This window comes from Benincasa hispida, chromosome 5 (genome assembly GCF_027475165.1).
Source record: "Benincasa hispida cultivar pf3 chromosome 5, pf3_genome.v1.1, whole genome shotgun sequence".
NCBI classification, from domain to species: domain Eukaryota; kingdom Viridiplantae; phylum Streptophyta; class Magnoliopsida; order Cucurbitales; family Cucurbitaceae; genus Benincasa; species Benincasa hispida.
In genome coordinates this window covers 40,953,875-40,979,450 of record NC_143482.1, presented here as the reverse complement: position 1 = coordinate 40,979,450, position 25,576 = coordinate 40,953,875, and the positions used below count along the sequence as shown (strand labels likewise).

Below are 25,576 nucleotides of genomic sequence, written 5' to 3'. Positions count from 1 at the left end.
ATAATTTTGATATAAAATCAATGTATTAGTTTAATTTACATTCCCTATTTTGAGCTAGTTTAAAAAAATTCCCTCCGTTATTTGTATTTGTATTTTATAATTAAATTGTGTTTCCTATTCCTATATTGATAATGGAAGACCTTATTTATAAATAGGTCAATATTCCCATGTCAATGAAGACCAACATAAAAGAAGAAGAGTGAAGAAGAGAATGAAGAGTTTCGAGATGAAAAGTGAGAAAGAATGTGGAGACAAACATTTTGCATTAGAAGGAATTATTGTGCCAAAAAAACAAAGATCATCTCTCCAAAATAAATTTTCAAACAAAAATGTTCAAAGAAAAGTTTCAAAAAGAAGTCTTCGTGCTTACATTCAAAGCTTAGGATTGAGTCCTCAACGATTGCAAGAGAAGATTAGACACTTGAAGTATTCAAGAGACTATTCTGTTCTCTTTGCCAATGAAGATATGATTCAACAACAATCACTTACTGTAGGAAATAAAAAGGTTTAGATGAAGAAGAATTAATGAATCATCATTGACTCTTTGAAAGTAGAAACCAAGCACTAGTGCCTTCAAATTCATGCACATATTTTTCTAGTTTAACTATTTTAAGATTAGAATCATTTTTAATTTTTGAATTTTTAATGATTTATACCATGTATTTTACTATTTGTTAAACGATTTAATAATAAAAAATTTTACACGTGTAAATTAATGAAAATATTCTTGCAATCATAAACATTATAAATCGATGTAAAACACAAAAAATCAAAACTTGAGAATTACTGAATGAATAAAATCATGACCATTCTCTTGAAAACGTGAATATGAACTCGTAAAAAGAACCTTCACCAACCCTGTACTCGAACGTGGTCATACTATATACAAAGGAACTCGACGAATATAGCGAAAACACATTCACGTCAATGACCTCATATATATCAAGACTACAATGCGGAAACACATTAAACCATGAAATTCGAAATCATAGTTGAAAATCTTAGATAATTATGTTTTAAAATCTCAATATCAATTTTCGAAATCATCCGTAAATATAAAATCATGAAATTCATAAATAATTATTGGAAATCACGTGGTAATTCATGTAAATCACACATATAATCATAAATTACATTAAACCACTCACAGAATTATCGTTAATCAGACCTTGGATTGTAAGCTACTCCAAATTCGATCCAACGTTATATTACAATCAACTACTCGATACTCATTCTTAAGAAGGAAAAATATAGCAATCCACAATATTTAATTAATTTCTCTTTCTTTTCTTTTCTTTTTTAATTAAAAAAATTAATTGACCGTCATTTGCCTTCGTTTCCTTCTCATATCTAGCCCTTGTTCCCTTCACTTCCAATAAATCCCAAGCAAAGCTCTCCAAATCATTCTCTTAACTCTCAAAGTGAACAAAATATTACATAAAAGTTCGATAATTTGGATTCAAACCCAAATTCTTTGTATAAACAAACTTATTCCTTATTTTTCTAAAAAACAAAATGGAATAACACCAATAACTTCAAATTTCAAACAAACACTTACCAAAATTTATGCACCGATTCCCTGTTACAACTTTAAAAATTCATAAGTCGAAATCTAGAGCTCTTTTCAAGAAACTTCCTTCTACAAACTTGTTTAAAATTGAGTTAGCTTTCCTACCTAATTTCAGCCAAGAATTCCTTCTAGTTTTGCCTGAACTTCCAATCTTCACCTCGGGCCCTGATTAACCCAAGATTCTGCCTCCTCTGTTCTTTCTTCACTTCTTATTCTTCTCCTTGTTCAAACTTCCTCTGGCAAGACAACCTTGCAAACTAGCTTCTCTCAGTTTTCGAATGGCACTGATTTTACTAAAATTTACTCATGTCAATTGCCAAAACCATGCTTTTGAAGTTCTTCTTCCAAAAACTTCCCACCACCTCCAGAGTTCAAGGATTAACTGCCACGTCACTCCTCATTTAGTATGTTTTTCCTTCCCTTCCATCATAACTCCTGCAGATAAACATGAATTGCTACATAATAAATATATAATATGACATTACTTTGGCTAAACATGCTTATCTAGGAAACCTAGTGTTCGGGGTTTACAATCATTCCCTCCTTAAAAGAAATTCCGTCCTCAAAATTTGCTTGATATGTCATTTGAAAAATTGAGGATATCTCTTCCTCATTTGCTCTTCAGGTTCCCAGGTAGCTTCCTCGATTCTATGATTACGCCATAGCACCTTCACCAAAGGAATCGTCTTATTTCTGAGTACCTGGTCTTTCCTGTCCAAAATCTCGATGGCCTCTTCCTCGTAAGATAAATCTTCTTTGAGCTGTACCGGTTGTGTTGCTAGTATATGCATAGGATCAGGCATGTATTTCCTTAGCATTGACACATGAAATACATCGTGAATACGAGTTAGCTCCATCGGCAACTGTAACCTATAAGCTGCTGGACCAACCCGTTCCACAATTTCATATGGTCCGATGTATCGTGGATTAACTTCCCTTTTCTCCCAAACCGGAGAATTCCTTGCCATGGGGATAGTCGGAGAAATACCCGTTCTCCGACTTTAAATTCTAGTTCTCTTCTTCGCTTATCAGCGTAGCTCTTCTGTCTATCGCGAGCCGCCTTAGATTATCCCTGATAAGTTTCACATTCTCTGTTGTTTGTTGAACTAATTTTGGACCCAATAATTGTCGTTCTCTGACTTCGTTCCAGCATACTGGGGTTCTGCAAGGTCGGCCGTAAAATGCTTCATAGGGAGCCATTCCGATACTAGAATGGTAGCTATTGTTGTAGGGAAATTCAATCAACAATAAGTGTGTATCCCAACTTCCTTTGAATTGTAGTACACAAGCTCTTACCATATCTTCTAGTGTCTGTATAGTTATTTCCGACTGTCCACCTGTTTGCAGATGAAAAGCCGTACTGAAATGCAATTTAGTGCCCATAGCCTTTTGTTAACTAGGCCAAAATTTTGAAGTAAACATCGAGTCCCGATCGACACTATCGACACTGGGGCTCCATATTAACTGATTATCCTATCCACATAAATCTTAGCTAGAAGGTCTAGTGTAAAAGTAACCTTTACTGGTATGAACTTGGCCGTTTTGGTTAGTCTATCGACTACTACCCAAATGCCATCAAATCCCGAGGGTGTCTTAGGCAATCCAAATAGAAAGTCCATTGTCACATGCTCCCATTTCCACTCAGGCACTGGAAGTGGATTGAGTAATCCTACTGGTCTTTGTCTCTCAGGTTTTACTTGTTGACAGACTATACATCAGTCCACATATTTTATTATGTCTCTCTTCATCCCAGGCCACCAGTAAGATTTCTTCAAAGTTCTATACATCTTGGTGCTACCTGGATGCATGGCATAAGCGAAACTATGTGCTTCCTCTAGAATGGCTTGTTTAAGCTGTAGCTTGTTAGGTACACACATTCTCCCCTCCTTTTCTAGTACACTGTCTGTTCCTAGTTGAAAGTCAACCCTGATGCCCTTACTTACATCATCAGCAATCATCTGAAAATCAGGGTCTTTCAACTGATCCCGCTTAAGGTTTTCTACTAAGGTCGGCCTTATATGAAAAGTAGCTATCATTCCTCCTGACGATTCTGAAATTCCTGAACTCCTACAATAGCATTCCTCTTATTGACCCAATAATGGCCTTGGGTCCCGAGGATTTCCTACTTAGTGCATCTGCCACAACATTAGCCTTACCAGGGTGGTACTCGATGGAACAGTCGTAATCTTTAATCAATTCAATCCATTTTCGTTGTCTTAAATTCAACTCTTTTTTATCAAAGATATATTTTAAGATTTTGTGATCTGTAAATATTCTGCAACGCTCTTCGAACAGGTAATGTCTCCACAACTTCATAGCAAAAATAACTACTGCCAACTTCAGATCAAGTGTAGGATAGATGCTCTCGTGTTTCTTAAGTTAACGAGAGGCATATGCAACCACCTTCCCATCCTGCATCAGTACACATCCCAATCCTTGTTAGGATGCGTCACAATAAATCTCAAAGTCTTTACCTGAAACAGGCAAAGTAAGCACTGGTGCTGATACTAATCTCTGTTTTAGTTCTTGAAAACTATGCTCACACTCCGACGACCATTCAAACCTCATACCTTTCTTGGTCAAGTTCTTCAATGGAAGGGCTATCTTAGAGAAACCCTCCACAAATCTCCGATAATAACCTGCCAAACCCAGGAAACTGCGTATCTCTGAAACAGTCGTGGGTTGTTCCCAATTAACTATTCCTTCCGTCTTCTGGGCATATACACTAATGCCCTCTACTGAAACAACATTCCCAAGAAATACCACTCGATCTAACTAAAAATCACATTTACTGAATTTAGCATACAACTGCCTATCTCGCAATGTCTTCAATACTATCCTCAGATGGGTTGTATGATCCTCCCTACTACTAAAATACACCAGTATGTCATCAATGAATATTATCACGAACTGGTCCAAGTAAGGATGAAATATCCTATTCATAAGATCCATGAATACCGCAGGGGCATTTGTTAATCTAAATGGAATTACTAAAAATTCATAATGTTCATATCTTATTCTAAATGCGGTTTTAGGAATGTCAGCTTCCCTCACTTTCAATTGATGATAATCCGATCTCAGGTTTATCTTTGAAAACACCGTGCCTTCTCTTAGCTAACCAAACAAAACATCAATGTGTGGTAACAGATATTTGTTCTTAATTGTTACCTTATTCAGCAGCCTATAGTCGATACACAATCTAAATGTATCGTCTTTCTTCCTCACAAACAATACCCAAAATCCCCAAGACGATACACTAGGTCGAATGTATCCCTTGTCAATTAACTCTTGCAGCTGAACCTTTAATTGTTTCAACTCAGTCGGCGTCATTCTATACGATGCCTGTGATATAGGAGTTGTTCCTGGAACTAAGTCAATAGTAAACTCCACCTCCCTGTCGGGTGGTAATCCCAATAGTTCTTCAGGGAATATATCCTGAAACTCATTTACCACTGGGACATCTTTTGGGTTCAGCTTTTTCTCTTGAACAACAACTACATGAGCTAGATAGGCTTTACATCCCTTGCTCAACAGCTTTCGAGCTTTCACTGTCGATACCAGATTCCCCGTGGCTAATCTTTTGATTCCTGTTAGCATTGCATCCTAGCCATTTAATTTTCTAAGTACTACCTCCTTCTTGTAACAGTCTACTGAGGCTTACAAAATCCATTCCTAGGATAGCATCAAACTCCAACAGTTCTAAGGGAAGTAAATCAGCATAGAAGTTCTGGCCATTGATACAAACCTCACAATGATTATAACATCTATCTACCATTATCACATCTCCCAAAGGGATAGAGATAAATAAAACATAAGAAGACTGTTCACATAATATAACATTACCGATCAAAACATCTAGAGACTCCACTACCTCTTGATGTGTCACGGCGTACACTCGCCCCTGCTGCTTGGGGTCGACCTACGGCTTTCTTCTGCTTGGCACCACTTGATTCTTCTTCTCGATTTCCAGCACTCTTTGGTTGGTTAACTGTCTGGGAGGTTGGCTATTGTGCTGTCGGGACGTCCCTGTTCACCTGGGGACAGTACCTCTTGAAATGCCCTGTTTGTCTACATTGAAAACATACCCCTCTGCCACTATAGCATGCCCCAAAATGCCTCTTGCCACAACTAGGGCATGTCGGTCTCTTGTCTATGCTGGCTACCGACTCACCAGCTTGTGGCATCTCTGATCGACTAGCTGCACTAGCCGAGGGTCTCAGTTTTCTTTTCTTGGATCCCGACTCCAGTTGCAACTTAGATTAGTGGAAGCCATTTTAGGGGATCCCTAGCACTGCCTCGCTGCCTCTTGGAAACTGCTCATCATCTGCGAAATTCTGCTCAACTCGTGTTCTATTTCTACTAACTGGTTAAAATCTAGCCAATTAGCCATAGACGTCACCGGCGTTTTGATTTCATTCCTCAATCCTTGTTCAAATTTCTTGTATCTGTATCTTTCCTCAGCAATAATCGGCAGAGCATACTATGATAACTCTGTAAATTTCTGCTCATATTTCGCCACTGACATCGTTCCCTGTGTCAATTTGAGGAACTCATGCTCTTTTGCATCCCGAAACGAGATGGGGTAATACTTGTCTTTAAAGGCCTTCCTGAACTCAGGTCATAACATCACATCTGTACTGGCTCGTCTGGCGGATATCACTTTCAACCATTTCTCTACTCCTTTTTGTAGTAGAAAGGTGGCTAATCCTACTTTCCTATCCTCTAGGCAACTCATAACATTGAAACATTTTTCAACTACATCCAACCATAACTCAACTTCAGCCAGATCTATTGTACCTTCAAATGTCACAGCCCCTAAGGCTTTAAACCTCTTAATACCATATTTCTTCTCTAGGTCGGCTCGTACAGAGCCCACACTGGCTGCTAATCTCTGTACTATCCTGTCAAAAACTACATCTTCTAGCTGAGAATCTGCCCTTGCCTAGGGGTACTAGACTCTCCCTTAGACATCATTTCCTGACATACTGGATCATTCACCTTCTTTTTGCCACCCGGTGGGTTCTCTCCAACCTCCGGGCCCCTATTGGTAGGGTTAGTATTCCTACCACCTGTTTGCTTACTCAGTCTGCCACGTTGCCTCGACATTTCACCTAAATCAATGTACACATGTTAGGGACTCGCACTTAGAGACTTAGACTTATGCATGAACTTCCCCTCTCATTCCCAAAATCTTATGCTCTGATACAAACTTGTCAAACCCACTCCCAGATTACCCTTTTATTCTGGAAAAGGATAAGACTGTGGTAGTTACTAGCCTTACTGCCAGCACCCACCACCCAAGCCTTCTAATCTAAATATCAACCTGCTTAAAATATTAGTTATATACGCATACAAAAAACCTCCCTTAAGGTTCTACAAAGTTTACATAAATACAAGCATATAGCCACGACATTACATTTACAGAAAAATATTCACAGATGACCCAAATATTCCTAAAGAAGTCCTACTCCCTCTCAAAACATGTGTACATAAACGGATCATCAACCTAAGTCTTCTTAACAAGCCGAGTCTTTTAATGGCAACAAGCAGCAGGAATCAATCTTGAGGAAACTAATCGCTACTTGAGAAGGGAAAACATAGAGGTTCCATGAGCTTAAAGCCCAGTGAGTGACTATAACATCGTATAACAATATGTATTACATTACTATAAACATGTAAATATATTAATGTGTTTCAAGCAATTGTCACTAAATGTAGCTTTACATCATTCTTAGATATCATCAAACATCATTATTCCCTAGTTGAGAACGGCCTAAATGCTCTAGCACCTAACGTTTATTACCGACCAAGAGACCCATATTCCGGCCTCTCATTCAAAACTACCTTAAGTACCGTCATACCTTAGGTACTTCCGCTCAGATACCTTCTCAAATATGTCCTTCAGTATCGAGCTACTAACATACCTTCTCAAATTTCCTTCGGTATCAAATTGGTAGGTACATTCTCAAATATCCTTCGGTACCGAGGTATTTTGTATCATTAAGTTATGTTTTGTTGCCTACCATCTACACAAGAACTCATTCTCTCATAGCCTTCCTTTAGGAAGCATATTTAACACTAAAACTTAACTGATGAAATGACTACATGACATACCTTGGCCTGTGCTACACATATACAAGTCGTGGAACATACATTAAGTTATTCTCCATCTATTTGTTGCTTGAGGAAGTATAAATTCATTACTAATGTCACTGTAACTTACTTAATCTTATATGCGTAGGTCCTTGAGACATTAATTCACTTAGTCACTCACTGCTCGTCAAGCTTTTAATGGTTTATACACCTCTCCTAGCTCTTCTTGGCCTGAAAGGACATAATTCCCTGTTAAACTACTTAGAATTCTTAGTAAAATACCTCAATTAATTCATTTATTAAAGAAACTTTCATCAACACAGACAGTTTTACTGGCGAGATCCCCCTGAGCGAGGTCAGCAAGATCCTCTAGAATGATGCTAGCGAGATCCTCTAGAGTGATACCAGCGAGATCCTCTAAAACGATACCAAGGAGATCCTCTAGAGCGATACCAGCGAGATCCTCTAGAGCGAGATCAACTTTTTCCTGACAAATTTTCATCCTAGCGATACTCACCTTACCTATGATACTCAGCCTAACTCCTAGCGAGATTTCCTTCTAGAGCGAGATTGGCGAGATTCTCTAGAGCGAAATCAGCGAGATTTCCTCTATAAGCGAGATCCCCATCCCCACATCTCGCTATAACTCCCACGGTGAACTGGTTGTTTGTTCAACCCAAGCAGCTGTCTGCTTATGCACCGATTCCCTATTACAACTTTAAAAATTCATAAGTCAAAATCCAGAACTCTTTTCAAGAAACTTCCTCCTACAAACTTGTTTAGAATTGAGTTAACTTTCTTACCTTAAAATTTCAGCCAAGAATTCCTTTTAGTTTGGATGTTATCTTCACCTCGAGCCCTGATTAACCCAAGATTCTACCTCCTCTGTTCTTTCTTCACTTCTTGTTCTTCTCCTTGTGCAAACTTCTTCCGGCAAGACAACCTCGCAAACTAACTTCTCTCAGTTTTTGAATGACACTGATTTTACTGTGAGACAACAAATTTTAATGTTTTGAATGTTTTCTTTCTTTATTATTTATTATTTTCTAGTTTACTTCGAAAAATCTATTCTTATTGTTTTAATGAATTTTTATGGTCCAAATATCTGGATTTTAAATGTGTATTTAGTTGTAATGACCCTTGTCAGAGTACTCGAAAGGTCGGGTCGTTACATCACATCTTTTAGTTCTCCCCTATTGCTTTATTTCCCGTATTTTCTTTTCAATAAATTTATTTATATTTCAAATTATTCCACATGGCAACCTTCACATAAACTACAACTTACCCACGTGTGCACAAACTAACAAAGCCACCACTGAATTGAACTTCACTCATTTTCTTTATTTCTTTCTCTTTTTTTTTTAATTTTCCAAAATTTTTAACTTTTTATATTATTATTATAATATTTTTACCAAATCAAATTAGATGGGTTCTTATATTTTGAATTAAAGATAATATCACCCCTATTTATGTATTGATTATTTTTTTTTAATTATTAAGATTTGTTTGGTATCCATTTGGTTATTGGTTTTTTATTTTAAATGTAAACCTATGATTACAAATCCCACCTCTAAATTTCTTGATTTGTTGTCTACTTTTTACCAATATTTTCAAGAACCAAACCAAAATTTAAAAACTAAAAAAGTAGTTTTTAAGACATGTTATTCTTTTTGGAATTTGGCTAAAAATTAAACTACGGTACTTAAGAAAGAAGTAAATCATAGTATGAAATTGATAGAAAATGATATGGATCGAGACCTATGAGTTGCTTTAGGAAACTTTAGTTGATTTTAATTAATTTCCAACATTTTAATTTTAGAGTTATTTGTTGTCTTTAATTAATTTTTAGCTTTTAAGTGTTATATTTTATGTATAGTCAATGTTTCTAGAAGAAATGCATTAAATATGGTGGATGGATGATGATAGTTGGAAGATGGAGAACTCTTTTAATATTTTATTTTAACTTTTTCTAATTTACTTTAAATAGGTTTAGAATCTCTATAAGGTTATATTAAGCCTTCTACCTATCCATTTGTAACCAGATTAAGATTTTGATGAATGAAATTTGAGATTTCATATTTAAGACTTCCCTTAGAATTTTGTAATTCTTGTGATAGAATGCATGTGAGTCGTTCAATCTAACCTTGATCAGGTTGATTATGGAGTAACTAAATCTAGAACAAGATTTGCAAATCTTGCTTCTAGATCTTCAATCAAAAGATAATCTAATTCTTGCTTTTTCTCAGGGTTGAACTAAATCGTATAGGAATGTGTTGATTTCTTAGATTCAATGGTTTTAGATATATAATAGCTTGGGTATTTGAGTTGAGGGTTAGGGTTGCCTTACCATTTGGTAGCAGAGAATAGGTTCCTTTTTTGTGCCCTACTCTAGAATGTACTCTATCATTCTTGGTTGTTCTTGTATTTTAATTCAATCTTTCAATTCTATCCATTGATTTCCTTATTGCCTTTTCATCTATTACTAAATATTTTATTGATAATAATTATGTATATTACAAATGCGAAAGGTGGAAGATTAAATACAAAAATATACACCTACATAAGGAATGTCTAAATAAGAGGATATCATTCCTCCTAAATTACACAATTCACATTCACACTCAAACTCAAGGTCGTAGTGTGACAATCAACTTGAGTTTGGTAACCAATTGACGAAAGTGAACAGAAGACAAAGCTTTGGTGAAGATATCAGTTGATTGCTCAATGGTAGAAATGGAGCATAAGAGAAGAGTGTTGCTCAGAAGAAGGTGACGAATAAAGTGATGCCATTTTTAATGTTTGGTTCGCTCATGGAAGACATCATTGTGAGTAATTTGGATGGCACTGTGATTGTCAAAGTGAAGTATAGTGGCAGATTGTTGAGGTACTCCCATACCAGCAAGAAGCCAGCAAAGCCATAAATGTTCTGAAGTAGCATTAGCAAGAGCATGAAATTCTAATTCGGTATTGGAATGGGAGACAATACATTGCTTCTTACTCTACCAAGAAATGAAGGAATTACCTAAATAGAAGTAGTAATCAGTAATAGAGCACTAATCGGGCGGATCACCAGCTCAATCAGCATTAGAATATCCAGATTACACAAGAGATGACTGAGACGAAAACTGAAGTACATGTCCAAACGTACCTTTGACATAACGAAGAATGTGTAGAATCGTAGTAAAGTGAATGGTCTGTGGCAGAGCAGCCATGGGTTGGCTAACAATATGCACAACATATGCAATTTAAGGACGAGTCATTGTCAGATAAATGAGACTGCTAACAAGTTGTCAATACAGTCTGGGATCGTCAAAACGAACACCATCAAATAAAGTCAACTGAATATTGGGATCAAAAGTTATTGATGTCATGATGGAGCCAGTGATGCCTGAATGGGATAATAAATCAGAGGCATATTTGGCTTGAGACAACCAATAACCATTAAAGCACATGGATACCTCAAGACAAAGAAAGTAATTGAAAAAGTCTTGGTCCTTGATATAGCCTGAGGATCATCACCAATAATAATCATATCATCAACATGGAGAAGAAAAACAACAATATCATGGGATTTCTAGCCCGTAAAGAATGATGTATCATGAAAACTTGAAGTAAAGCCAAGTTGAGTGATGGTAGAACTGAAAGTGGCAAACCAAGCTCGTAGAGCTTGTTTAGACGATATAATGAACGACGAATAACGCATACCTTTTGAGGTGTATGATAAGTACTCGGAGGTGGCTTCATATATACTTCCATAGATTAGTTCTCATTGAGAAATACAATCTTGACATCCATCTAGAGAAGGGACCATTGTTTTGCAGCAGCAACTACTAATTTTGAGCCTAGGTCCTTAGGCAAGACTAAGTCGTTAGGTATTTAAAATTGAAACTTAATTTTGAAGAAATTTTCCAAGAACAAAGTAATCATTACAAATTGTAAAGTACATGACCAAATCATTATTTATTAAAGTTCAATAACTAATTAAAGATAATATCATGCCTATTTATGTATTGATTTTTTCTTAATTATTAAGGTTTGTTTGGTATCCATTTGGTTATTGGTTTTTTATTTTAAAAAGTTAAGCCTATAAATAATAATCCCACCTCTAAGTTTCTTGATTTGTTATCTATTTTATTTAACAATGTTTTAAAAAACGAAATCAAACTTTAAAAACTAAAAAAGTAGCACTACAAGAAATTTTGTCTTTCCAAACGAAAATTTTGCCGATGCCAAAAATGATCGAAAAATCTCATCTTTCCCGACAATAAATTGATAGTCGGGAAAGGGGGGGCTTTTCAAACCGTATTTTTGATATCGTTGGGAAAAGTATCTTTCTCGACGGTATTTCCTGACGCCTGTATCCAATACCGTCAACATACATAATTGGAGAGAAATTTTTGGACATTGGGAGACGACATATTAGACAGTGTCAGAGAAATATTCAGTCAGCATAAATATCATTAGAAGGGTTTTAAAATATCGTTGGGAGAACATGTTTTCCCAACACCTTTTAAAGACGTCGAGGAATGGTTTTAAAACCCTCAATCCCACCCCCAAGTTTTCCCTAAACCGACTTTCTCCCTTAATCTCACCTCCAAATTTTCTTCAAGCCCCTTTCTTCAAATCGATAGCTCACAAACTCACCCCCATCGTCGGAACTACCAGCCAATCGCCAAAATTGCCAAGCCACTACCATTGTCACTAGATTTGTGATAGTGGGGGAATTTGGGTTTTTGTATGTAATGCAAAGTAAGGATTCGAAATTCGAATCTTGGTTACCCAATGGGGATTGGGTAAAACATGTTATTATTTTTGGAATTTGGTTAGGAATTCAACTATGATACTTAAGAAACATGCAAATCATAGTAAGAAAGTGAGAGAAAATAAGCCTAATTTTCAAAAAGAAAAAACAAAAAAAAAAAGTTCTATTTTGTAACCATTTGTTTTTTGAAAATTATGCCTATAAACACATTTGTGAAGGAACCTGCGAAGGCCTTGAGCGAAAATGTGGATCATCCCAATTTTTTGGTTTCATAAAATCAAATTTTATAGAAACAAATTTATGCAATCAATAGAAAATACAACATGCCAAAAATAAAAGAGAAAAGGAAAAGTAGGGTTTCAAAAAGACCTTACCCTTGAAAAAAATACTCTTCGTGTGAATTTTCTTCTCCAAATTTGTCACGATCAAAAGGATGCCTCAAACCAAAAGTTTTGTGGACACCACCACTAGAAGTTTCCCCTGTATTCTCTATTGGGATGAGAATAACTCAAGAGGTATGCGCTCTGAGAATTTTGGTAAAAAGGGTAAGAGAAATTGAGAGGGAAGAAAAGCTTTATATAGATTTCTCAGAGTGATAAAAAAAAAAACCATAGTATGCCCTTTCTCTCTAATCTTTTCAGAAGAAGATATCACAAAAAAAACAATTTTCCCACTCACTACGTGAGTTGATAGAATTGAGGGGAGGTCCCTTTAAATTAAAAATTAATTTTAATTTAAAATAAATTATATATATATATATATATATATATATATAATAACTAACTTATTATATATATAATTGTATGTTATATCACATATAACACACAACATATAGTTTACTACTGTATCATATAATCTATAGTTTTAATTCTCTCAAATTAATTATATGAATCCAATTCACGTAATTAATATTTGAATCATAATCATGTTGGGGTTAATGCTCTAAATCTCATAAGGTCTTGTAATTTGTAAATACCTGTATAAAAAGGCTCTTTGCGAATATGAGATATTTTATTCACTTCAGTCTATGAAATATAAGATATTTTAGTTGCATTAACCACAAACTAATAAACTAAGATCCCTGGTTGTCGTTGTAACTTAGGCATGTATGTGGAGACATACAAGTGGATCATGCTTTAAGTGATAACCAAAATGGTCTATAGTATATGGATAAAGGACAGAAACCTTATCCTGGTGACGCTACGAGTGTAGCTCGCTTTCTAGATGTTACAAGTGTTGTAAAGTGCTACAAATGGTCTGATCCTGACCATTCATGTATTGGACATGCGAGTGGGGATGCTCTATACAAAGGAATTTATATTAGATCGGACCAGGAAATGTTTAGTCTCATTATATAATGTCGTTCATGATAGAGACTTTCATTTCACTAGGATAACCATAGGTAACATGAACTTAATCCTAAGTGAGTTGCGAACTTCTGCCTATGAGGTCGATCCTTTGATTTCCATGGGTGCGAGTGGCCAAATCACCAACTCAAACCTACCACTTTGGGGATTCGTCTGATTGGGGAGTTGGGAACTCACTACATAAGACGGAATTCACTCCTTCTAAGTAGATAAATTACTCCCTTAAGGGTTGATTCTAGGGCTTGAACAACGTGGCACCACACCTTCTCATGGCCTAAGAAGTGTTTACTGATAGTGGGATTATGACGTATTGTTCATTAGAGGAATTAATGGTACTTTAGAAAATAGATGTAACTATAGGGGCAAAACGATAAATGGTCCAGCTGTACTTACGAGCGATTTGTGAATGCTCATCGTACTGTTATCTGGTTATATCCAATGGACACAGAAATATATCTGTAGTACGAAGAGTGCAGCTGTCGATCTTTAATGGAATGCCCGACAGTTAACAAATGGTGGATATTGTGCTTAAAGAGTTTAGTCCGTTATTCACGTACCGTTAGAGCTTCAAGTTACAGGTCCATAAGTTCTCCTTGGTAGCTCAATGGATTCATGTTGAGAATCAGTTTTTGGGTTCGTTTGAAGTGTTCAAATTAACAAGAGGAAATTTGATTATAAATGATATAATTAAATTAATTCAATTATATGTGATGTAATTGATTTGATGTATTAGATACATTAATTGGAGGAACTAATGTAAATATGATTTATATTAAATGCAATAAAGGAGAAAAAGAACTAATATAAATATGATTTATATGTTGCATATGATGTGATATTAAAACTATAGGTTATAAATATAATATGATAAATTAGTTAATATTTATTTATAATTAAATCAATTATTAGATAATTGGTTTCGGTTTTTTTCTCCTAATAATCAACTTAGTGGGAAGCTGTAATCAGGTATGGTAACTGATGGATAAAATGAAAATCATTTTCATTTTTTCATAATTGAACGCGCATTAAACCAAAAGCTCTTTGATAGCATTGAGAGAGTAAACAATGGAGTAAAGAGTATACTATACGATAGCTGCTCGCTGCTACACGATCGAGTACCCAAGTTTACATGATAGGCTCCTGTCTTCTCCAACTTATTTGATCGTCTACACAATTGTTCATTTCCTCATTCCCTCCACCAAATCCATATAAAGCCCACAACTCTTGGATTCTCATACCGAGAATACCAAAGTAGTCTCGTGGTAGTGTTTTCTTGTTGTTCGAGGGTCGAGGGTCGAGGGTCGAGTGTTACTTGATTGTGTTAGAGGATTCTACAGTTCATGCTGTTCATTGGTTTGCGTTCATGTTGTTGGACGCTGGACTAAGTTTGATCAAGGGATACAAGAAGAAAAGTTCTTCAAGGGTATGTTCACTCGATCTCTTGTATTTTCTTCTTGAAGCATGTTGTAATTTAAAGATTATGCATAACTGTTGTTGTTTGATTGTAAATGTGTATGTTTTTTCATAATGGGATTTGGAACGATCTGCTTCTGCTCATTGATTCTATTGTTTAAGAGATGCATCAATTCAAATATTTATTTCCTCTCAAATAAACTTTATATTATGATGTATCAAGTAATTTGAATAATTCAATTAATCAAAAATTGATTCTCATTTAATCCATGTTGAACTATAGAGGGAACCTCATTGACCTATAGCGTGAAGCTCCAATGGTACTTGAATAATTAATTAAACTTTTTTAATTAAATTATTCAATATCCATTAACTGTCGGCCATTCCACTAATAATCGACAGCTGCACTCTTCGCACTACATATATATTTTTATGTCCATTAGATATAACCAGTCAACAGTGTGATGACCCTTCACAAATTGTTTGCAAGTACACCAAGGTCAAAATTACCCTTTTTCATTTGTAGTTACATCTAACTCCTTAAGTACCATTGATCTCTCTAATGAATAATAAGTCATAGTCCAACTATGACCAAACCCCTCTTGTGTTAAGAGAGGGTGTGGTAGTACATTGTTCATGCCCCATAATCAGCCCTTAAGGGAACAATTTATTTACTTACCCTAACGTCAGGGAAGGAGAATTTCGTCTTGTGTAGTTGTGTTCCTAACACCCCAATAAGCCCAAAATGTAGACTTATTGAGTCAGCGATACGACCACTCTCACCCATACAAATCAAAGGACGACCTTCGTAGGTAAAGTTCACAACTCACTCAAGATTTAGGTCATGTCACTTATGGTCAACCTGGTGAAATGTAAGTATCAATTATGGCGGCATTATATAATGAGACTATTAATTATCTGGCCCGGTCTTATACAAACTTCTTTGTATAGAATACCCCTATTCACATGTCTCCACATGAATGATCAGGATCAAATCGTTTGTAGCACTTTATAATAATTGTAACATCTACAAAGGGGGTCGTATTCATAGTGCCACTAGGATAAGGTATTCATCCTTATTCATCTACTACAGACCATTTAGGTTATCACTTAAATATGATCCATCTGTATGTCTCTACATACATGTTTAAGCTACAAATGATAACCTTGGATGTTAGTTTATTGGTTTTTGGGTTTAATTTTACTAAATATCAAATAAATATCTCATATTTTATTAAATAAATAAAATATTTGTACAATATAATTACAAACTATAGGACCCTACGAGATTTAGGACATCAACCTCAACAATCTCCCACTAATATACAAGTACACAAAGCAATAAACTAAGTTATAACACGCATCCAGTACAAAATCTCCCACTTGCCCTAATCTAAATGTGGCATGTCCCATAGACCCATACTCTGCAAGTGACCAATTGGTTTACAAAAACATGCAGGGAAGAAAACATGATCCTTAAGCATTCTAATTTCTCAATTTTGACGACAAAATAAGCATGCTCATGGTGTATTAAGAGGGTTTCATTACATACCTTTGAAGATCTTCTTCAAATTCAAAATTCAGCTGCAATCTTCTTCAATTATTGTTGTAGACAACCACTAGAGCTTCTCTACTATTCTTTAGGAGGCTTAGATTGAGTTGTGAGACTCAAAACAAACTTGAACTTAGTAAATTGGATGAGAGGTTTTCTGGTTTTTCAGCTTGTTGAAGAACAACTTCTTCAACCTTCAAAAGCTCAGGAATTCAACAATTGCAACAGCATTTCCACTCAATCAATAGTGGTTTTATTACATCACTCTCATGCAAACTGATCACTTGAAGTGATTCCAGCTACTTCTTGAATTTGATGGTGGAATTATGTGTAAGAAGCTGACTAACCCTCTTACTTGAAAGTGAAAAAATCTCACATTGAGATTTTTCTCCATTTTCAATTTCCCTTTTCGATTTTGAAATTTGATTTTCAAAATAAAAACTTTTTTCAATTTTAATTCTTTAATTAAAATTGAAATTTTATTAATTTTCCAAAAATTAATTCAATAATCAATTTTTCTAATAAAATTAATAATTAATAATTAATTAAATAATTTAATTAATTCTATTAATTTAAATCAAATATTAAATTAATTTGTCACCCATTCCATTACCATGAATCCCTATTCATAAAATTAATATGTAAATCATATTTATATATTAATCGATTCTCCAATTACGTTTAATTCCAAAATTAAACGTGTAATTATATCACATATAATTACTAATTGCCTTAATTCGAATTTGGAAGTTTCAAATCAACTTGTCATGCTATTCTAAGGCTAATCCGTTTATGAGCTAGTAGGGGACCTAATGGACCTACAGATCATGGACTCCAACGATCCGAGATTAATTGGCTAAACTCACATGTTTCAACATGAATGATCAGGATCATATCATTCTAGCACTTTACAACAATTGTAACATCTACAAAGCGGATCGTACTCATAGTGTCACCAAGATAAGGTATCTAGCCTTATCCATCTACTACAGAATATTTAAGTTATCATATAAACATGATCCACTCGTATGTCTCTACATACATGTTTAAAAGTTACAGATGATAACCTTGGAGGTTCGTTTATTGGTTCGTGGGCCTAATGCTACTAAATGCCAAATAAAACATCTCATATTTTATTAAATAAAATGTTTGTACAATATAATTACAAACTATAAGACCCTACGAGATTTAGGACATCAACCCTAACAATTTGTCACTTCTAAATTTCTTGCTTTGTTATCTACTTTTTACAAGTGTTTTAAAAAACTAAACTAAGTTTTGAAAACTAAAAAAAAAAAAGTTTCTTAAACATGTTCTTATAAGATTTGCCAAAAAACCCAACTTTTTTACTTAAAAAAGTAAGTAAAACATTGTATGAAATTGATAGAAAGAAGATATAATTTTCAAAAACTAAAAATCTAAAGTCAAATAATTATCAAACAAAGCCTAAACCAAATGGGTCTAAGCATTTAGCTTTGATTCACAAACAAGGCCGTTTGTGTTTTGGAAATATAAATTACGGAATCTCTAAATGTCTTAAATTATAGATAGCTAAAATTTTAGTTCGTAGGAATATGTCTTATAGATGCCTGAGAATTATTGATAAATGAGATTGTGTTGCGGGATTTGTACATGAGAATGTCTTAAATTTACATAGTCTTTCAATAATGTCCATATGATTAATCATGTAATTTTTCTCATTAATGTAATATAATTCGAATTTATAGAACATATAATTTTTATTAATTTAATTTTTTTATATGTTATTTTTTCGACAAATAAATCTTTATTAATTCAATATTTTATTTTATAAAATAAATATTAATTTGAATTTGAATATCATTCTAAAAAGAAATAAGGAAAACTATGATACAACCAAAATAAAATGATATAAAATCATCCTTATTCATTTCATAAAAGAATGTTCTTCCATATAAATTTTAAATTTATATATTTTGAAACAAATTGAAAAAAAAATCAAGTCTTTTAAAAAAAATCAAATCTTTTATCTTCATTCTATAGTTGGACTTTGTGTCAAAACAATGGTAGATTTTTTATATTTTGAAACAAGCTTGAACACAAAATCTAATCTTTTAATAAAAGAAAAGCCAATCTTTTATCTCCATTCCATGGTTGGACTTTCAATCAAAACAATGATAGATTTTTTCTATATTTTGCAACATAAACTTGAACACAAATTCCAATATTTTAACAAAAAAAATCAAATATTTTTTTTGGTGGACTTTCTATCAAAACAAGTGTAGATGTTTTATATTTTGAAACAAACTTGAACATGATACAGTAAATTAACATGCAGTAGGAAGAAATAGAATCAATAAGTACTCTAATTACACTTAATTTGAGTTTAAAACATGCTTTTGAAAAACAATTTCACAAAAGGGTTTGTTAAACACAATACCTTTGATGAACCCTCTTTAAATCCAACTGAGTTCCACGGATTGATGCTTCAATCTTCAAGTAGACTAATACAAAGATCTTCTCTACTATTCTTTCGCAAGGATTATGTGGTGGAAACACTGAATTGAGCTGGTTTTTTGTAGGATTGAAGAGGGTTTGAATGGAAGGGTTTTTGCAGAATTTAGGGTTTGAGTGGAAGGGTTTCTGCAGAATTTCTGGAGCTGATGAAGTTTGCATGAAAATGAATTGAAGTTGAAAACTTCAATATATACATGAATTTCATGCAATTAACTCAACATGTCGGATGCCACTTAATCTCTACTGAAATTGAAGTGGCATGAGGTGGAAATTTGAGTGGGAAAATCCAAGATTGGATTTTCCTACTTTAAAATTTAAAAAACAATTTAATCTTATACATTTTGATTAATTTAATTTAATTAAAATATGATTTTCAAAAAATAAATTTTAATTTTAATTTTGTAATTTTGAATTTCAATAAATTCAATTTTAAATTAATCAAAATTCTAATTTTGAACAAGTTCAAAATTTGAATTTAAAATTGGATAATTAATTAAATTTAATATCAAATATTAAATATAATATTACACCCCCTAATATTTAAATGTTTTGAACTCTCTAATTTTTTTTTTAATTACGATAAAATTAAATGTTTCAATTGTATCGAATAAAATTAATAGAAACCCTAATTGAATTTGAACATTTCGAATTCTAAACACTAAATTCGAATCTTACCAAATTTACTCAATTTATTAATCCAATTCACTAGCTAGTAGAGGGGTCTTATGCACCTAAAGATCATGAGCTCCAACGATTTGTAATTAATTGGTTAAACTCTTTAAACCGAATTAATCACTATTCGTTAATTACCAAGACATAACACTATAGCTCGATAGTTGTACTCTCCTCACTGTAGATATACTTCTGTCCATTTTAACCATAATTGGTAAATCGATTATTCACAAGTCGTTCGTATTTATAGTTGGGTCAAAGATTACAATTTTAACAAAAAAAAAAAAAATCAAACTTTTTATCTTCATTTCATCATTAGACTTTCTGCCAAAACAATTGTAAATTTTTTTTTTGTTCTTTACCATAGAACTAGGTCTTGATACTTAATTAAGAGCTTAAAAATTTATTAGAGTTTTTTGTAATGCTCAAAGGAAAAAAGCAGAAAGTTTCAAAGAACTAATAGATAGTTCTAACATTAAAGTTTAATGAAATAAAAGTCATACCGTTTAGACTCAAGTCTCAACTAGGAGAACAAAAGATTTAAAATAAAATAAAAAAAAAACTCTAAATTGTACTATATCCTTTTTCTCATAGATATAATTTAAATTTTAAATTCATCCAATCAAATCTTTTATGAACACTTTTTTCTAAGAAAATCTTTATCTAACACTTGAAAAACATTCTCTAAATATTAAAAAAATAAAATTAAAAAAAAATGCATTCAAATTGGTTTGTTTTAGAAAATTTTCTTTCTTCTAGAAAATAGGAAATTTTCTCATAATTGCATACTCGTTCAAACTTGAGATGAATTTGAAAGTAATCCAAATGTCGATAAAATTGAAATCATTCTTTTTTTAAAAAAAAAATAGTAATGTCTTATATATATATATATATAGGTTTACTTTTTGATTTTGTAAATATCAAATCTTATTATCCTTTAAATTTTAAATAAAAATGAAAAAAATACACATTATTATCCTAGGGGATCTTTTTGTAATCCATTCAAATGAAATAAAAATAATTTTGATATAAAATCAATGTATTAGTTTAATTTACATTCCAGATTTTGAGCTAGTTTAAAAAAATTCCCTCCGTTATTTGTATTTGTATTTTATAATTAAATTGTGTTTCCTATTCCTATATTGATAATGGAAGACCTTATTTATAAATAGGTCAATATTCCCATGTCAATGAAGACCAACATAAAAGAAGAAGAGTGAAGAAGAGAATGAAGAGTTTTGAGATGAAAAGTGAGAAAGAATGTGGAAACAAACATTTTGCATTAGAAGGAATTATTGTGCCAAAAAAACAAAGATCATCTCTCCAAAATAAACTTTCAAACAAAAATGTTCAAAGAAAAGTTTCAAAAAGAAGTCTTCGTGCTTACATTCAAAGCTTAGGATTGAGTCCTCAACGATTGCAAGAGAAGATTAGACACTTGAAGTATTCAAGAGACTATTCTTTTCTCTTTGCCAATGAAGATATGATTCAACAACAATCACTTGCTGTAGGAAATAAAAAGGTTTAGATGAAGAAGAATTAATGAATCATCATTGACTCTTTGAAAGTAGAAACCAAGCACTAGTGCCTTCAAATTCATGCACATATTTTTCTAGTTTAACTATTTTAAGATTAGAATCATTTTTAATTTTTGAATTTGTAATGATTTATACCATGTACTTTACTATTTGTTAAATGATTTAATAATAAAAAAATTTACACGTGTAGATTAATGAAAAATATTCTTGCAATCATAAACATTATAAATCGATGTAAAACACGAACAAGTCAAAACTTGATATTCATTCTTGGATAATTATGTTTTAAAATCTCAATATCAATTTTCGAAATCATTCGTAAATATAAAATCATGAAATTCGTAAATAGTTATTGGAAATCACGTGGTAATTCATGTAAATCACACATATAATCATAAATTACATTAAACCACTCACAGAATTATCGTTAATCAGACCTTCGATTGTAAGCTACTCAAAATTCGATCCAACGTTATATTACAATCAACTACTCGATACTCATTCTTAAAGAAGGAAAAATATAGCAATCCACAATATTTAATTAATTTCTCTTTCTTTTCTTTTCTTTTTTAATTAAAACAATTAATTGACCGTCATTTGCCTTCGTTTCCTTCTCATATCTAGCCCTTGTTCCCTTCACTTCCAATAAATCCCAAGCAAAGCTCTCCAAATCATTCTCTTAACTCTCAAAGTGAACAAAATATTACATAAAAGTTCAATAATTTGGATTCAAACCCAAATTCTTTGTATAAACAAATTTATTCCTTATTTTTCTAAAAAACAAAATGGAATAACACCAATAACTTCAAATTTCAAACAAATACTTACCAAAATTTATTCTCTTTGTTAAAGGAGCACCTCTAAATTGTCCTCAGACCAACTTAACAAACAAAAAATGACTTCAAATTGTGTCTCCCTCTTGAACTTTTTCTTCCTAATGTAACATCCCGAATTTCAGAAAAATTTGAGTTAGTTATCTAAAATTATTGAGTTTTAGTTTCCCTTTCATTTTTTGAAATTGGGATTAAATTGAAATAATTGAAAATTTTTTATCGATTAAATTGAATTATATTGATTAGATATTCAAATTAATTATCTTGAAAATATTAAACTTCGTCTCCCTTTGATTTTGGATTTTGGAGCCAACATAAAAAATTTAAGGAGATAATTAATTTTCTGTGGTTTTAAATTGATTTAAATACTCGAAATGATTTAATTTGTATTAAATGAATGGATTTTGTATGATTTCATTTTAGTTTTTGAAGCCTAAATTAAGGTAATTTGAGAAGTTAATTGATTTATTAATTTAGTAGAATTTTTAGAGATTTTGGAGATATTGGGATAAAATATTTTATTTATCTTTTCAAAATTCGAAAAAAAAAATAAAATGAAAGAATTGGAATTTTTAAAAAATTAAAGAATTGGAATTTTTTTTAAAATTAAAGAAGAAAGAAAAGTGGCAAAAAATGGGAGAGAAAGCAATTCGGTTTTTCAACTAAAGCTTCCACAAAATTGTCGATTTTTGGATTTTGAACCGTTGGATCGTACTGAAATTTTGTCAGTCTATTTGTAACATATAGAGTTTCATTCTGAACGGTTGGATCGTCGTTTAAAGCTCTGGTTGTTTCGTAATCGCTGGTCAATAGAATCTATAAAACTGGAGATTCCCCGTCTCTCTCACTCTCGCAAACCCTCCTCATGCAATACTCTCACTACCAGCCGCTAGCCTAAACAATTTTTGTCGTCCGACAGCAACACCCACCGCCATTGGTGCCATTTTCACTGGAATTGATATCTTGGGTAAGTTATTTGGTGTTTTATAGATTTTCTTGGAAGATCTTGAATACCCATCAAATTTGGGTTTAAGTTTTGACTCACGCTTATTGTTTTTATGTTGAAATTGGGGTTTACAGACACCCAAGGTGCTTTTCGATAAGATTAAAATTGTTAGGCATCTTTTCTTTCTTTTTTGTTAGGGTTGGAGTCTTTATTGAGAATTTTTGGATGCCCACTAAGTGTTGGCTTAACTTTTGTTTTAATCGTGATTTTTGGAGTTTAGATTAAAAGGTTTAAAACGGTTGTCCATTAAAACTAAAGGATGATTTTGGTGACATAGTTGTTGGATTGTGTTGATTTTGAAGCTTTGAAGTGGTTTTGGGATCAACCACGTGTCAGGTAAGTTGTTTGGAGACATTTGGGTTTAGAATTATGTCCTAAATTATGGAATTAATTTTGATTTTTTGTATAGGTTTGATTCAAGAATCGAAGGATTTTTAGTGTTTTTTACCAAATTTTGGATCAATTTCGAGACAATTTGGGTAAGGAATTGGCCTTGGAACTGTAAATATATGACCTTAATGGATGATGTGAATTGGGTTATTGGGAATTTTGGCCTTATTTTGGAAATCCTAATTTTCGGTTTATCACTTAAGACTTAGTTTTTGACCTTTTGGCAAATAAAAGTTAAGGATGCTTGAGCTCGTATTAACTAAAACTTGAGGTAAGTGTCCTTCTACTGGTTCGTTTTCGAACCACGCGTCCTTACCAATTGGACTTGTTTACTTAAGATTACTTTGACTGTTTCTTGAGACTGTTAAGACTGATTTGACCGTTTATTCTAGACTGTTTGGACATATAATTTATGATTGATTGAACCGCATGACTCAGTGACATTGACTGATTGGATTGGACTGTTGTCACCATGATGAATATACTACTAACTGAGGATATATTAGAAATTTTACCTCTAAGATAAAAGACTGTAAAACATAACACAACAGTCATGTGAAAACTAATACATGCTAAGTTATAGGGTTCTTGTTAGCTTTTCTTATCTGGGAAGGTGTACATTTTTTATTGTATATGTGCACACTATGATTGATGCATGTTCCTTCGGATTCATGTTTACGACTAATTCATGTACCTTTGAGATACACACTATGACTGATGCATGTTTCTTCGGGTTTACGTTATGACTAATTTGTGTACCTTCGAGATATACATTAATGTGTGTTCCTTTAGGTTCATGTTACAACTGATTTGTGTACCTTCGAGATATACACCATGACTTTCAAGATTACATTTATGACTGATATATGACCCTTCAAGATCACCTAGAGGGTCCAATAGTGGGTCACTTACTGGTTATTGTTATACTCATCCTTTCTTCCTTTATATTTTTTCAAGGAATGACAAGAACAGGTTGGTGAGTGACAGATGAGACCCATGTGTCAAACCTACTCCCATATTAACTTTTTATTCTGGAAAAGGATAAGATCGTGGTAGTTACTAGCCCTACTGCCAGCACCCACCACCCAAGCCTTCTAATCTAAATACCAACCTGCTTAAAACATTAGTAATATACGCATACAACAAACCTCCCTTAAGGTTCTACAAAGTTTACGTAAATACAAGCATACAGCCACGACATCACATTTACAGAAAAATATTCACAGATGGCCAGAACATTCCTAAAGAAGTCCTACACCCTCTCAAAACATGTGTACATAAACAGATCATCAACCTAAGTCTTCTTAATAAGCCGAGTCTTTCAGTGGCAACCAGCAGCAGGAATCAATCTTGAGGAAACTGACCGCTACCTGAGAAGGGAAAACACAGAGGTTTCGTCAGCTTAAAGCCCAGTGAGTGACTATAACATCGTATAACATTATGCATTACATTACTATAAACATGTAAATATATTAATGAGTGTTTCAAGCAATTGTCACTAAATGTAACTTTACACCATTCTTAGATATCATCAAACATCATTATTCCCTAGTTGAGAACGAGCCTAAATGCTCTAGCTTCCAACGTTTATTACTGACTAAGAGACCCATATTTCGGCCTCTCATTCAGAACTGCCTACGTACACGTGGTCATACTAAGTACCGTCATACCTTAGGTACTTCTGCTCAGATACCTTCTCAAATTTGTCCTTCAGTATCGAGCTACTAAGATACCTACTCAAATGTCCTTCGGTATCAAGTTGGTAGGTACCTTCTCAAATATCCTTTGGTACCGAGGTATTTTGTATCATTATGTTAAGTTCGTTACCTACCATCTATACAAGAACTCATTCTCTCATAGCCTTCCTCTAGAAAGTATATTTAA

General features: G+C 33.3%; 1 protein-coding gene across 1 annotated transcript; it reads right to left on the bottom strand.

Annotated features, from left to right (window-relative positions):
- Window positions 1-2,151: 2,151 nt before the first annotated feature.
- Window positions 2,152-2,538, bottom strand: LOC120068794 (uncharacterized). The gene has a single exon (XM_039020431.1). The coding sequence runs from the start codon at window positions 2,536-2,538 to the stop codon at window positions 2,152-2,154; it is 387 nt and encodes a 128-aa protein (XP_038876359.1).
- Between the last annotated feature and the right edge of the window lie 23,038 nt (window positions 2,539-25,576).

Coding starts and splice junctions, on each gene's coding strand:
- LOC120068794 (XM_039020431.1), bottom strand. CDS start 2,538: ATGGCAAGGAATTCTCCGGTTTGGGAGAAAAGGGAAGTTAATCCACGA.